The sequence below is a fragment of the Oryctolagus cuniculus genome, chromosome X, assembly GCF_964237555.1.
Source record: "Oryctolagus cuniculus chromosome X, mOryCun1.1, whole genome shotgun sequence".
In the NCBI taxonomy this organism is placed as follows: domain Eukaryota; kingdom Metazoa; phylum Chordata; class Mammalia; order Lagomorpha; family Leporidae; genus Oryctolagus; species Oryctolagus cuniculus.
The window spans coordinates 129,591,635-129,607,541 of NC_091453.1; the positions used below are offsets into that span (position 1 = coordinate 129,591,635).

General features: G+C 43.6%; 1 protein-coding gene across 4 annotated transcripts in view; it reads right to left on the reverse strand.

Moving 5' to 3' along the window:
• The window catches only part of CD99L2 (CD99 molecule like 2), a 102,253-nt gene that overhangs the window by 16,741 nt on the left and 69,605 nt on the right, over positions 1 to 15,907 (reverse strand). For 2 of the 4 annotated variants that reach the window (XM_017350864.3, XM_070067223.1), the window contains exons 2-7: positions 15,167 to 15,232; positions 11,816 to 11,887; positions 11,140 to 11,223; positions 3,252 to 3,323; positions 3,049 to 3,132; positions 1,041 to 1,106 (exon numbers count right to left, since the gene is read on the reverse strand). In XM_017350864.3, the coding sequence (XP_017206353.2) occupies positions 1,041 to 1,106; positions 3,049 to 3,132; positions 3,252 to 3,323; positions 11,140 to 11,223; positions 11,816 to 11,887; positions 15,167 to 15,232 (444 nt within the window). Of the gene's footprint in view, positions 1 to 1,040; positions 1,107 to 3,048; positions 3,136 to 3,251; positions 3,324 to 11,139; positions 11,224 to 11,815; positions 11,888 to 15,166; positions 15,233 to 15,907 lie in introns of all 4 variants that reach the window. The other 2 variants (XM_008275030.4, XM_070067222.1) reach the window with 1 other exon arrangement.

Consider the following 15,907-nt stretch of genomic DNA (forward strand, 5'->3'; position numbering starts at 1 on the left):
GGGTTACAACCAGATACATGCAGAACTTCGAACACACTGAGCACATTACAGTAGCAACCTGCCATGACGACGGATTATAACCAGAGCCACAACCACCGCCATTTACCTTTGTGACATGTGGCTGTCACAACAGACACAGCCACGCGCTATAATCACAAGTTATAACCAGAAGTTGTGCCCATAACAAGTTACAACCACAAATCACAGCAGTAACTTGTTTTGCCACATCGCGTCTGGCTAATATTCCCTCCCACCCTTAGGCTCACATCTTGGTGTACACTGTAATTAGAGAATTCCACCCCTGGTATCTTGGCAGGACATGAGTACTCAGGGGTGACATGAGACAGCTCCTTTGAGGTGACAGAATGGTTCTCCCTCCCGATCGTGGCGATAACTATTCCCATCTACAAATGCGATACCATTTTTTCTACCTACACAGGTACATAGGTGTGTGCACACACACACCCACCATCGCCCGCCCCAGGCATGCAAACTCTAAAGGAACCCGAGTCGAGTCTGCAGCCGACGTAGCACCACCGTGCCGAGGCCAGCTTCCTGGTCTGATGGCACACTGCCGTTATGTAAGATATCAAGGGAAGCTGGGTGAAGGAAGCATAGGCGCACTCCATGAGAAGTTGGAAAGCAGCTCTGATCAAACATTTCAAAATAAAAGGCAGTCTAAACGATTCCGACTCAGCATGAGTCTCTCACAAACTGCCTCTTAGGACGAGTTTTGTTCCTCTCACACCAAGGAAGACCGGCTAGGTCGGGGAGGCTGATCTCACGAGCTCCTCGGCCCTCAGTTACTCTGCTGGTGAGGAACATCAGGGCAAACGCGGGTTCTTTCCAAGGGAGCTTGAGAACGCCTCCTTCAGCCGCAGGCCACGCATCCTTCAAGGCGTAGCCCGGCTTGTAAGCTGGGACGTCCCAGTGCTGCCTTGCATCTCCCAGGGGCTAAGAATGGCTCAATCAACTTGTTTGCTGCATCATCACCTGTTCCCCAGAACCAGCTGTGCATGTGGACAAATCAACGCTCCTACCTTTATTCTTGTCAGGCTTGTATTCACCACCCCCTAACACGTCTTCAAGATCCTTGTCTGAAAAACCTAGAGACAGTAAAACATGCATTTCAATGACAAGTTCAATTAGAAACGTGTGCTAACACTGCCCAGCATTTTCAGAACAACAACTACCATTCCCCCTTAAAGATGCGGTGAACTAAAATATGGTGGGCAAAATCCACAAGGGCCCCCAGGCTGGCCTCGCAGTAGCGTACTGTGACTGGGGACACGAACAGGGCTGTCGTCACCCCCTTGTTGACAGGAGCTCACATGCCAAAGGGGAAGGGATGCTGTACATGTGACGAAGGCACCAAATGAGTCTGCCTGTGCACCAGTCAGAGAGGAGATTCTCCCAGGCAGGCCCGGCTTAACCAGGTGACCCCTTTCAAAGCAGGCTTCTGCTTCCCCTGAGCTCAGACATGAGAAGCAAGGCTCCCTCCCCCTCCCCCTCCCGCTGCTCTCGAAGGAGCAGGGAGCCAGTATTTCTACAGCTGCAGGGAAATGTGCTCAGTCAACATCCCATGCGCCTGGAAGACCCTGCGTCAGCTGAGACCCCAGCCCTGCGGAACACCCGGACTGCTGTGCACGAGGTCCTGAGAACTCAGCTGAGCCGCTCCGAACTCCTGCCCAGCTAACTGTGCACTAAACCGCTGTCGTCTTTGTGCGAGGTGTCTCACAACCGAGTATGTGGCAACGGAAGGAACAGAAAATACTAACTGTGTTATAGCTCCACCACTGGGCACAGGCCTTCGTGTTCTGTGCGACGAAATGGCTAGTACACCGAAAGCATTTCTATTGCATCTGAAGCACTAGAGTTGCCTCACAAAGCTACCTGGGTGGCTTTTTCCATTTCTAACTTGTATGGGGGGGGGGGGCGCGTTTCAGAATTTTCCCAGAAAAAATATGTAATGAAAAACTGCACAGAACGCAAAAATTTGAATCAAAATCATTTAAAAAAAGTTATGGAAAATGGAATTAAACTCCCCTTGTATTAGCTGCTGTCATCAAAATTGCTTTTTTCAGACAGAGGATGGACAAACCAGGGTTTGCCCACTCAAATATTTGGTAGATGTTTCCTTGAAAATCAATGAAACAAGGTCAAGTTGAAAGAAATGCACCAATGAGAAGAGTTGAAGTAAAAACTGGTATTTTTGAAAAGCTACATCTGCCACTGAGTTTCACAGCTTCCCAATACTGCAACTCTTTCTGTCGTGAGACAGGTGCCGAGTTAGACAAATGTGACTGTTGGTTTTGTATAGTGGAAATGTGGACTCATTTGGAAACTCAGGACATCTCAGTGCAGTATTTCTCAAGCGACGGATGCAGGCCACCCCGACCACGAGCGGGTGGAGGACGCACTGTCAGGTCAGCAGCGCCCGGCGGAGTTCAGTGGAAGCAAGCGGGGAGAGCCCCCTGACGGACTCACACTGTGCACTACGTGGACCCTGGAAGAAGCGGCCGCGGGAGGACTCTGGGCGTCCCGTCCAAGGGCGCCAGGGGACCTCCAGGGTCCATTCCAGCCTTGCTCCCGTCTGCAATCCCCAACGTGTGCGAGGCCGCATTTGCTTCCTCCACGTCACCCAGAGCACACGGCGCAGCTGACCGGAAGCAGATGTGACGGCCCAGCCCAGCCGTCCTGCAGCAAGGCAGATACCAGACACTTGCAGAAACGCAAACCGACGCTACTCTTCTCTCCAAATCTTGCTTCTATCCTGTCATAGTTATTCGTCATCACAGCACGCTAATTATTTCAAGAGGTATGGGCTGAGTGCTGCTCATTTCAGACTGAGGTTTCTTTTCAGTTTGAGGTTCCAGGACCACAGCTCTGCATAGGTAAGTCAGATATAAACAAAGCTCCCGGGAGCCTCAATCACGTGCAGTCCCGAGACCAAAAGGCTCGCACACCTCTGCTGTACATTCTCCTGGGGCTGCAAGGGCTCCCGGCTCTGCCAGGCCGGGAAGGCTTTGGTTTCCGGCCAGGACTCACCTCCTCCGCCTCCTGCACTGGGCTTCCGGCGGCCGTCATCTCGATCATTTCGATCATCCAAGGCATCAGACAAGTCAAAATCGTCTACTTCAGGGGGTCCCAAAACAAACAGTCAGCTGGTTAAACTACAAGCAGCGCACGTGGATACCACCCCAGAGCGCGTTTCCGTCTCCCTCACTGCACTCCCCCGGGCAGCCTCTTACCTGCAGGATTTGCGGGCGCTCTGGTAGTGCCTGGCCTCCTGGTTGTGGTAGTGGTGATGTGGTCCCATCTCCCTACAGGGGAGGGAGGACGGCACGGGAGTACATTTAGTAACAAAGCAATGCAGCAGCCGCTCCGTGGCTCAGGAAGCCACATGATGGACACAGCCCCCTTGTCTTGGTCCTGAAGGTCCCCCACGACCTCCACCGCAGCAGTCTGAGATACGAGTGGCCCACGGGAGGTGAACTCCCCTCACTTTTCTTCAGGGGATGGGGACAGCGAGCGTGAGGTACACATGCATTCGGGGAGCCACGCTTGAACCCAGAGCTGCAGCAAGCAGCACATGGCCCAGGGAGCTGCACGCCTTGAACATGATCCTGTGGCACCCCAAGCACCAGCTTCTACCGCCGCCCACCTAGCACTTTACCCGCAAACACTCACTGCCCAGGATAACAGCTGCTGTTATACTCCCAGGACAGGAGTACTGACAACACATACACAAGTGGATATACGTGCCAGGACAACTGTAAACATCGGCTCCTTGAGCACCACCAGATTCTGCTCAAGGACACGTGAGAGATTCCCTTCACTTCAATCGTTCAGGACGGCAGTCCCGAGGTCTCGAGCAGCTTATCTTCTGGAACTTTAGAGGACGGCACTACTGCTGTTCCTGCTAGGGAAAGTGGTTGGTGGAAAGGCAGAGCCACTACTGTATACAGTGGGCACTCAGAAGAGAAAGAGTGAAGTTTGTGAGTAGAAAACCTCCATGAGGTTTACAAATCAACAATGTGATTCCCAAACTGCCCATGTCCATTTCAACTACATGGGCTATCTTTTCTGAATAGAGCCTTAGTGTTTGGGTCAAAAAAATTTTTTAAATGCAGATTGGAACTTTCCACAAAGTGGAGAAAAACAGTACAAGGATGCGTGTTATCCCGTAGCAGGCTAAGCAGCCACTCGGGGCAACTCCATACTGGAGTGCCAATTCAAGTCCCTGCTACTCCGCTCCCGATCCACCTTCTTGCTAATGTACTGTGGGAAGCAGCAGATAATGGCTCAAGTCCCAGGACCCCTGTCACCCCTGTGGAAAACTCAGATGTAGTTCCTGGTTCCTGACTTCAGCCTCTGAGCCCTGGCTGTTGTATACATTTGGGAAATAACCTAGCAGATGGACTATCTCTCCGTCTCTCGCTGTCTGTCACTTTCAAATAAATTAAAAAGAAATCTTAAATACTGGGGCTGGTGTCGTGGCACAGAAGTGTCAACCTCTGGCTGCAATGCCGGTAGCCTATATGAGCACTGGTTTGAATCCTGGCTGCTCCACTCCCAATCCAGCTGCCTGCTAATGCACCTGGGAAAGCAGCAGCAGACGGCCCAAGTGCCTGGGCCCCCACCACCTACATGGGAGACTCGGACAGAATTCCAGGCTCCTGGCTTCAGCCTGACCCAGCCCTCGCCATTGTAGCCATTTGGGGAGTAAGCCCACAGATGGAGTATGCTTCTGTTTCTCCTCCTATCTCTGTAAGTCTGCCTTTCATAAGTAAAATTAAGTCTTAGAAAAGGTCATGACCCAAGAGGTCTGACTAGGAACAAAGGGAGATATTACACATTAACCAAAGGACTCATCCAGCAGGAAGACATAGCAATCCGAGATGCAGATGCACCTAACAATCTCAAAGCACAGGGAAGAAAATCCGACGGAGCAGAAAGGAAGAACAAACAAATCAGGAAGTATAGTTGAGAACTTCAAGACTCTACCCTCTAACTAGTACAGCTACTAGACTGAAAATCTGCAATGATATAGAACAAGAATCAACCATCGGGGATTTCAATTGTCGTAATAGGAAACTCCATACAACCACAGCAGAATAAATAATTGTTTAAGCACCTGAATCAGAAAACACATCTCAAAAAACATAAAAGTATGGAAATCCCACAGAGTGGGTCTCTGACCATAATGGATTCAAACTAGAAACAAGTCAAAAACTAAACAAGAAAAATCTCTGAACACTTCAAAATTGGACAACTTTAAATAAAACTGTCAAAGTCTTGGGAATTTAATACATGGAACTATGTGAAAATGAAAATATATCAAAATATGAAGATACAGCTAATGTAGCACTCAGACGGCAATTTAAAGTACTAAATGCTTGAAATAGAGATGAAGAAAGGCCCAATAGAAAATCCTGGCAAGATAGTAGAAACAAAGCAGCTTGTGGCCGGCACCGCAGCTCGCTAGCCTAATCCTCCGCCTTGCGGCACCGGCACACCGGGTTCTAGTCCCGGTCGGAGCGCCAGATTCTGTCCCGGTTGCTCCTCTTCCGGTCCAGCTCTCTGCTATGGCCCGGGAGGGCAGTGGAGGATGGCCCAAGTCCTTGGGCCCTGCACCCGCTTGGGAGATCAGGAGAAGCACCTGGCTCCTGGCTTCGGATCAGCACAGCATGCCAGCCATAGCGGCCATTTGGGGGGTGAACCAACGGAAGGAAGACCTTTCTGTCTCACTAACTCTGCCTGTCCAAAAAAAAAAAAAAAAAAAAAAAAAAAAAAAGTTAAAGCAGCTCGATAGCACAAAAACCAAACCAAATAAAAATACAAGAAACCAATCAAGTTCAAAAAAGGAAAGCACACAGAAAACCAGTGAAACAAAGCATGTTGTTAGAAAAAGAAAATCGATAGACCTCTAGCCTTATTAATAAACATAAAAGACAGTATGACTACAATATAAGGAATGAAACAAGATATTATAGATTCTGCAACCATTAAAGAAATAAAAATGTAATGCTCTGAACTTTATGCTCAGTATTCAAATTGAAAGAAATGGACCAATTTCTCAACACACACCAATTATCAAGACACAGCCAATTCCCATGTCCATGGCTTAGAAACCAACATGGTATAAATGACAGTACTACTCAAAGCAGTCTGCAAATTCAGTATGATCCCTATCAAAATCCCAGCTGAATTTTTAAAACAGACAAATCCCCAAATTTACATGGACTCTCAAGAACCCCAAAAAGGTAAAATAATCTTGAAAATGATAGTAGGAACATTCATATTTTCTTGATTTCAAAAATTTTATTTCAAAACTGGCTAGACCCAGTTCCTCCCCCTTTAGATCTAGCTTGGATAATGGCTCAAGTACTTGGCTTCCTGTCACCCATTTGGGACACCAAGATTGAGATCTGAGCATCTAGCTTTGGCCTGACCCAGCCCAGGCTGTTGTGGACACTCAGGCAGTGAACCAGTAGATGAAGATCAAGCTCTCTCCCCTTCCCCACCCCGACCAGGTAAAATGAAAACTAAAAACTATTAAAAATTTAATACAAATATATCATTATCAAAAGCAATGTGGTAGAGGCAATAATACATATAGACCAATGGAATAGAGGGCCTAGAAATAAACCCTTGCATATATGATAATAGATTTTCAACAAGGATGTTGAGACCACTGAATGAGAGAAAGGCCATCTTTTCAAAAACTGGCACTGGTGGGGAGAACTTGACACACTGGCTAAAATGCCAGGCAGACGAGAGCTCAAGCCCTCGGGTTCCTGCCACCTTCATGGGTGACCTGGATGGAGATGCAGTCTCCTAGGCTTTGGCCTGGTCTAGCCTAGACTCTTGTGGGCATCTGGGGAATGGACTCGCAGATAAGAGACCTCTCTGCTCTGATTTTCACGTAAAATGAAAGGATTTGGAAAATTTTTAAAAACGGGTGTTGGGAAAATTGGATATCTAAACACAAGAATGAAGTTGGACCTTTACCTAGTATCATATACAAAAATTCAAAATGGAACAGAGACCTAAGAGATAAAACAAAAAACTCTAAGAAAACATTGGGGAAAAGCTTCATGAAATTGAATTTGGTGATGATTTCCTGCATATGATATTAGAAGCAGAGACAAGGAATAAAGTGGTCATGATCAAAATGGAAAATTTCTCTGCAAAGGATCCTATCAAGAGAGTGAAAAGACAACTCATTATTTGGGGAACTATTTGAAAGTCATTAAGCTAGTATTCATTCTATAGAAAGAGCTTCTACAACTCAACAAAAAAAAAAACAATTTAAAAAAGGATAAAGAACTTCAGTAGATACACCTACAAAGAAGATATATAAATGGAAAATAAGAACATGAAAAGATGATCAGCATCACTGGTCATTGGGGAAATCCAAATCAAAGCTGCAATGAGGCAACACTTTATACCCACTATCAAGAAGAAAATGAAATGTAACAAGTGTTGGTGAAGATGTCAAATAATTGGAACCCCTGTGCATTGCTGGTAGGAGTCTAAAATGGTGTAATTCATGTGGAAAACACTTTCACATTTAGAGGAACTGCCTAACATAGAATCACCGTATGATAGAGCAATTTTTTCAGTATATACCCAAATTAACTTAAAGCAGGGACTCATGCTCACCAATGTTCATAGTAGTATTATTCCCAATAGCCAAAAGGTGAAAATAACCAGGATATATACAAACATATTAATGGATAAAAATATGGTTTATATATATAGAACACAATATTATTCAGCCCTAGAATTCCAAACATTTAAAGAACTCCAATTCAAGTTATACAAAACACCTTCTATGAAGCCAGCATCACCTTAATTCCTAAACCAGAGAAAAAGAAAACTACAGACTAATTTTCTTGATGAACATAGATGCAAAAATCCTCAATAAAATACTAGCCAATCGAATCCAACAACATTAGAAAGATCATTCACCTGGACCAAGTGGGATTTATCCCTGGTACACAGGGATGGTTCAAAATTTGCAAACTGAGGAACAAAATCAATGATTATTTCAATAGCTGCAGAAAAAGCATTTGATAAAATAGAACACCCCTTCATGATGAAAACTAAGAAAATCGGGTATAGAAGGAACATCCCTCAACACAATCAAGGCAATTTATGACAATCCCGCAACCAACATCTGACTGAATGGGGAAAAGTTGGAAGCATTTCCACTGAGATTCAGGACCAGACCAGCATGCCCACTTTCACCACTGCTATTCAATATAGTCCTGAAAGTTTTAGCCAGAGCCATCAGGCAAAAGGAAATAAAAGGAACACAAATTGGAAAGGAGGAAGTCGCACTATCTCTACCTACAGATGACATGATTCTATATATACAGGATCTAAAAAGACACCACTGCAACTATTGGAACTCATAGAATAGTTTGGTAAACTGGCAGGATATAAAAAACACAAAAGAGTCAATAGCTTTTTTTTAAAACACAATGACATGGCTAAGAAAGAACTTCTAAGATCAATCCCATTCATAATAGCTACAAAAAGAAATCAAATACCTTGGAATAAATTTAACCAAGGATTTCAAAGATCTCTATGATGAGAATTATTAAACCTTAAAGAAATAGAAGATACAAAAAAATGGGAAAATCTTCCATGTTCATGGATTGGAAGAATCAATATCAAAATATCCACACTACTGAAAGCAATTTACAGATTCAATGCAATGCCAAGCAAAATACCAAGGACAGTCTTCTCAGATAAAGAAAAAAAAAGGATGCTAAAATTCATATGGAAACACAGGATACCCCAAATAGCTAAAGCCATCTTATACACAAAAACAAAGCCAGAGGCATCACGGTACCAGATTAAGACATATTAGAGGGCAGCTGTAATCAAAACAGCCTGGTACTGGTACAAAAATAGATGGATAGACCAGTGGAACAGAATATAAAGGCCAGAAATCAACCCACACATTGATAACTTATCTTTGACAAAGGAGCTAAAACCAATCCCTGGAGCAAGGATAGCCTCTTCAACAAATGGTGCTGGGAAAACTGGATCTCCATGTGCAAAGCACGAAGCAGGACCACTACCTTACACGTTACACAAAAAATCCACTCAAAATGGATCAAAGTCTTAAATCGATGACCTGATACCATCAAATTAGAGAACATTGGGGAAACCACACAAAATACTGGCATATGCAGGGTTCTTGGAAAAGACTCCAGAGACACAGGCAGTCAAAGCCAAAATTAACAAATGGGATCATATCAAATTGAGAAGTTTCTGTACTGCAAAACTATCAGCAAAGTAAAGACACAACCAACAGAATGTGTAATCCTTTACTGGTTGCAACCCAAAGAGATCAAGAAACTCCACAACAGAATATACAAAGAGATCAAGAAACTCCAACAACAAAACAACCCACTTAAGAGATGGGCCAAGGACCTCAATAGACATTTTTCAAAAGAGGAAATCCAAATGGGCAACAGACACGTAAAAAAATGTTCAGGACCACTAGCAATCAGTAAATGCAAATCAAAACCACAATGAGGTTTCACCTCACCCCAGTTAGAATGGCTCACATACAGAAATCTACCAACAACAGATGCTGGTGAGGATGTGGGGAAAAAGGGACACTAACCCACTGTTGGTGGGAATGCAAACTGGTTAAGCCACTATGGAAGTCAGTTTGAAGATTCCTCAGAAACCTGAATATAGACCTACCATATGACCCAGCCATCCTGGGAATTTACCCAAAAGAAGTGAAATCAGCTTATGAAAGAGTTATCTGTACCCTCATGTTTATTGCAGCTCAATTCATAATAGCTAAGACGTGGAATCAACCCAAATGCCTGTCAACTGAAGACTGGATAAAGAAATTATTGAATATGTTCACCATAGAATACTACACAGTGGTTAAAAATGAAATCCTTTCATTAGCAACAGAATGGATGAAACTGGAAAACATGATACTTAGTGAAATAAACCAGCCCCAAAAGGACAAATTCTTTATGTTCTCCCTGATCTGTGGTAACTAATAGAGCACCTAAAAAGTAATTTATAGAAGTTAATTGACACTTGAGATAACTTTGAACAGCCCTTGTCTCAACTGTTGAGGAAATTGTTTTCATACTATTTGTTGAACTCTGCACTCGTAAGATGAACTCTGTGCTAAATAGAGTTAATTGAAATTAGATCGTAGCAAAAAATAAGAATGGGAATAGGAAAGGGTTGAGGAAGAAGGGTGAGATTATGGGTATGGTGGGAAAAATCACTGTTACTAAAGTTGTATTTATGAAATGCATGAAATTTGTATTCCTTAAATAAGAGGTTTCCGGGAAAAATATTATTCAGCCTTAAAAGAATGAAATTCTAAAGGTGAGCATATGGTTCAGAGTTTAAGAGTCCCAGTTCTGCTACCAATCAGCTTCTCACTAATGTGAAACCCTAGGAGGCAACAGGTGATCACTCATACTTGGGCCTCTGCCACTCACATGGGAGAAGGAGACTGATGTCTGTGCTCCTGACTTCGGCCTGACCTGGCCCTGGCTACTGGGGGCACTGGGGAAGTGAATCAGTGGAGGAAGATCTCCCTTTCTCTTTCTGTATCTCTTTCTGCCTTTGAAGTGTAAGGAAATAAAAAAAAATTAAAGCATAAAATTCTGAACCATACTGTAAAATGGGTAAACCTTGAAAAAAATGTTACATGAAATAAGCTAGACACAAAAAGGGCAAATATTACATGATTCCACTTTACCCTTTCTAGGGACCTCATGTTAAGTTTGAGAGACATAAAGTACATTAGACGTTACCAGGGACTGAGGGTAAGGAGGAATGGGGAGTTAGTGTTTAACGGATATGGAGTTTTAGTTTGGAATGACGAAAGCTCTAGAAATGGAGGGTGGTGATTCTAAGACCATAGCTCTGCATAGTTAAGACAGATATAAACAAAGCTCCCAAGAGCCTCAATCATGTGCAGTCCCGAGACCAAAAGGCTCACACACCACTGCTGTATGTTTTCCTGGGGCTGCAAGTGCTCCTGGCTCTGCCAGGCGGGGAAGGCTGCGGACCATTGCAGCCCGACCAGGGAGCTACAGGGTTGGCCAGTGGTTTCCACCAGCCAGGACTCACCTCCTCCTCCTCCTCCTCCCGCACTGGGCTTCTTGCGGCCGTCATCTCGATCACCCAAGGCATCAGACAAGTCAAAATCATCACCTTCAGTGAGCCCCCAAATGTAAATCAAACAGCAAACTGATTAACAACTGTGCACAACAATCTAAACAAAGCAAAATCTGAGTTCAACTGATCAGGACAAGTTCAGACAAATTAGAACCTGACTCTACAGTGGTAATGTCTTTCTGACAATTCGCATACTACTTGTTTTTCAATTAATTTCTATTCCTAAGTATTCTCTGTCTCAGCCCAGTCCCAGTTGCCGTGGGGATTTGCAGAGTGAACCAATGGATGTGATCACACTCTGTCTCTCAACTAAAAGACAACCCAAAATATCCTAATCTGCCTAAAGAAAAAATCGGATGCACATCATGAAACCTAAGCAATGACATTTTCCTGAAGTGGTTGGAAAGAGGAAGAAGTCCAAATGTATTTTCCTCTTGCAATCTCCCAAGGTAAGACTTACAGAAACACAGAGGGCATTGTGATTGACCCAATATGCATTCTTTTAAGTTAAACCCAATGTTTAGATGGAAGACTAGGTTGGCTTTGTACACATGTGGCTCACTGGACACTACCCCAGAGGGAGAATCATGGGGTCCCCCTCACTGCACTCCCCAGGGCAACCTCTTACCTGCAGGATTTGCGGGCGCTCTGGTAGTGCCTGGCCTCCTGGTTGTGGTAGTGGTGATGTGGTCCCATCTCTCTACAGGGGAGGGAGGACAGCACGGGAGTACATTTAGTAACAAAGCAATGCAGCAGTCGCAGCATATGCAGAATACCCTTGTCGCAGTCCTTGAGGCCCCTCTAGGCTAGCGCCTCCCTAGTATTAACTAAGAATGACATAAAACGTAGATTTGAAGTAAATGGGTTCTTCTCACGTCTCTTCGGAGGATGGGCATGCTGAGATGGAAATGGTCCTGGGCTGGTCAGGGGATGAGTGGAGCCAAGTGTCCAGCCCAGATCTGCTGGGCATCACCACAGGGACCAGGGAGTTCCACAGCTTAAGCACAATCCTTGAGAGGTCTATGCCATTCACCTAGCACTTTAGCCGTAGACAATACTGCTGAAATATGGACTGTGGTTACATTCCTAATGCAATACTGCATAAACTCAGCTGTCACAACACATGCACATAATTCAATAAACGTGACCACTATTGTAAATATTAGCTCAGAGTTCAACTATATTCCCTTAAAAATCATGTATCTTTCACAAGATCTTTATAGTGTACACAAGTTTCCCAATAGCTTCTTTCTGAAAACATCAAGACTATATTAATGCTCCCACTGTTGAAAGTAGAAAAGACATAAGGAAAGAGGAAAGCAGAGACAACATGAGTGTACCTTTGTATATAACAAGCAGTCAACTACTGGCTGCTCAGAAATCAAACAGCAAAAACAATGTGAAGGTAAAATGATAAAAGGCATACTATGCCAATGACAACTATACTAGCATCAAATAGTATTAGCAGATACCCGAATACCAGATAAAATAGATGTTAATTTAAAAATTGTTATCGGGCCAGCGCTGTGGTATAGCAAGTAAAGCTGATGCGTGCAGTGCTGGCATCCCTTATGGGCGCTGGTTCGAATCCCAGCTTCTGATCCAGCTCCCTGCTATAGCCTGGGAAAGCAGTAGAAGATGGCCCAAAGCCTTGGGCCCCTGCACCTGCGTGGGAGACCCAGAAGAAGCTCCTGGCTCCTGGCTTTGGACTGGCACAGCTCCAGCTGTGTGGCCATCTGGAGAGTGAACTAGTGGATGGAAGACCTCTCTGTCTCTGCCCCTTTCAAATAAAATAAATTTTAAAAAATTGTTATCAAAGAGTGACATTTTATTGTGATAAAAGGCTCAACCCAACAGGAAGAGAAAATTTAAACATACATGAACCTGACAACTGAATCCCAAAATGCTGAAGCAATAAATGACAAAATTGATAGGAAGAACAGACAATATGACAATAGTTACACATTTAATTACCTACTTTTCAACCATAGAAAGGGCAATTAGGCCACAGTTCAAACAGAAAATATGATACTTCAGCTCTATAAACCATCTGCATCTAAATGGTCAGCTTTACAGCAGACCATCCACTAACAATAAAATACACATTCTACTCAAAGTGCACATGAAATATTCTTCCAGACAGGCTAGATGTAGGAAGAAAACATGTCTCAGCAAATTAAAAACGACTGAAGACATAAATTATGTTTAACGGATTGAAAATACAAATCATTAACAGAAGGGTACTAGAAAACCCCTAATTATACTGACATTAAAGAACACATTCCTAAATGATCAATAGGTCAAGGACATAATCACAGGGAAATTATAGAATACTTTGAGATGAATAGAAATTCAATACAACATACTAAAACTGATGTGTTGCACTGAAAACATTGCTCAGCCGTGTCTACAGCTGTAAATGCCTACATTAAAAAACAAATACCTCAAATTGATAACCTCAACTTTCACGTTAAGAAACCATAGAAAGCAGAAAGAAAATACCAAGGATTGTAGCAGAATTAAATGAAACAGAATAAAAACAAGACAGTAAAATCAGCAAAACCAAAAAGTTGTTTTACAAGATCACCAAGGCCAGTGTGGTGGTGCAGTGGGTTAAGCTGCCACCTGCGATGCCAGCATCCTATATCAGACCTGCTGATCTTCTGATCCAGCATGAGAAAGCAGAACATGGCCCAAGTCCTTGGGATGCTCTCTCCCTCTGTTGTTTTTTAAAAATAAGATCTACTTGAAAGGCATACAGAGCAACAGAGATATTCCATCTGCTGTCACTCCCCAGATGGCTGCAACGGGCAGGCCGAAGCCAGGAGCTTCTTCCAGGTCTCCCATGTGGGTTCAGGGGCCCAAGTACTTGGGCCATCTTCCACTGCTTTCCCAGGTGCATTAGCATGGAGCTAAATTGCAAGTAGAGTAGCTGGGACTCCAACTGGCACCCATATGCGATGCTGGTGCAGCAGGCAGAGGCTTAACCTTCTACACCATAGTGCCAGCCCTGCTCTGCCTTTCAAATAAATCTTTTAAAAATCACCCAAATTAATAAACCATTAATAAACTGCACAAGAAAAAAATTATGTCTGCCTGGGAGGCAGATGATGTCTTGAGCACTTGAGCCTTTGCCACTTACGTGGGAGACCTAGATGGGAGTTGTTGGCTCCTGGCTTTGGCATGGGCCAGCCCTGGCTATCTTGACTAAGCAGATGGAGATCTCTGTCTCTTCATCCCTCTCAGTCTGCCTTTCAAGCAAACAAAATATTTTTTTTAAAAAGAAAATGTTGCAGCCAGTGTTGTGGTGTAGCAGGTGAAGCTGCCGCATGCAACGCTGGCGTCTCCTATGGACACTGGTTCCAGTCCCAGCTGTTCCACTTGCAGTCCAGCTCTGTTAATGGCCCAGGAAATGCAGCAGAAGATGGCCCAAACGTTTGGGCCCTTGTTCCTATGTGGGAGACCCAGAAGAATCTCCTGGCTTCAGCCTGGCCCAGCCCTGGCCATCGCAGCCATCTGTGGAGTGAGCCAGCAGGTGGAGGATCTCTCTCTAACTCTGCCTTTCAAATAAATAAGTCAATTTTCTTAAAAAAAAAAAAAAGAGGAAGAAAATGTCTGTACAAAATCACATTAAGAAAAAAAGAGAAAGCCATTGCATCAAACAATCTAAAAGGAGAAACAAATACCTTATGCACAACGTGCCTTTTTCTAAGCTTCTGCCTTTGGAGGCCTCTGCTGGCATATCATACCAGTAGGAGCAAGGACTTGAACTGGAGACAATGTTGTATCAGTTATTACACAGTGTTAAGTGTGCTCAAATAGTTTTACATATTCAGATTATAAAATATAACTTAGGATAACCAATTTTATCTGATCAAGTGAAATGCTAGCTACCTACTATTTGTCTTGCCTAAGTTCTGAGTAGGTGGTATATATTAGTTACTACTGCTTGCTGCTACAGGTTTGATTTGTTACTCACGCTTTACTGACGATGTTTCTTCCAGTGCATCCTCCAGACTGAAATCATCGCCAAAGACCCCGGATCCTAGAAATTAAGAGAGTTTTAAGTTTACCTTTACACAAAACAAAATGCTGAAATATTCGACAACGTTGTTTCTTGAGATGAAAAGATATTCTACACAAACAGAAACCAAGAGAGTGAGCATAGTATATTTTTTCTGATACAAGTATAGCTAAGTCAAAAACTGTATAAAACGACAGAAGTCATTATATAAAGGGGCCAATGCCAAAATTCTAACAATGCATGTATGCACTCAACATTGTAGTCCATGAGCACACACACATTTTATACATGTATACACACACGTGTATACACATACATGTATATATGCATATATACATGTGTATACACATACATATATATGTGTATATGCACATACACGTATATATGCCCACATACATGTATATACACACGTATATATGTGCGTATACATGTATATACACACGTGTATGTGCATATACATGTGTGTATATATATACACATACACGCAGATATGAAGGAGGGACCCTAATATAATAGACTTCAAAACCCCACTTTCAGCATTGGACAGATCATCTAGATATAAAGTCATTAAGAACACACTGGACTGGAACTATATCAAATGTGCCCGACACCAACAGAATATTCTATCCAAAAGCAGAATACACATCCTCCTCCAGCATACAGAAAACCCTCCAGAATCAACCATGTCAGCCACAA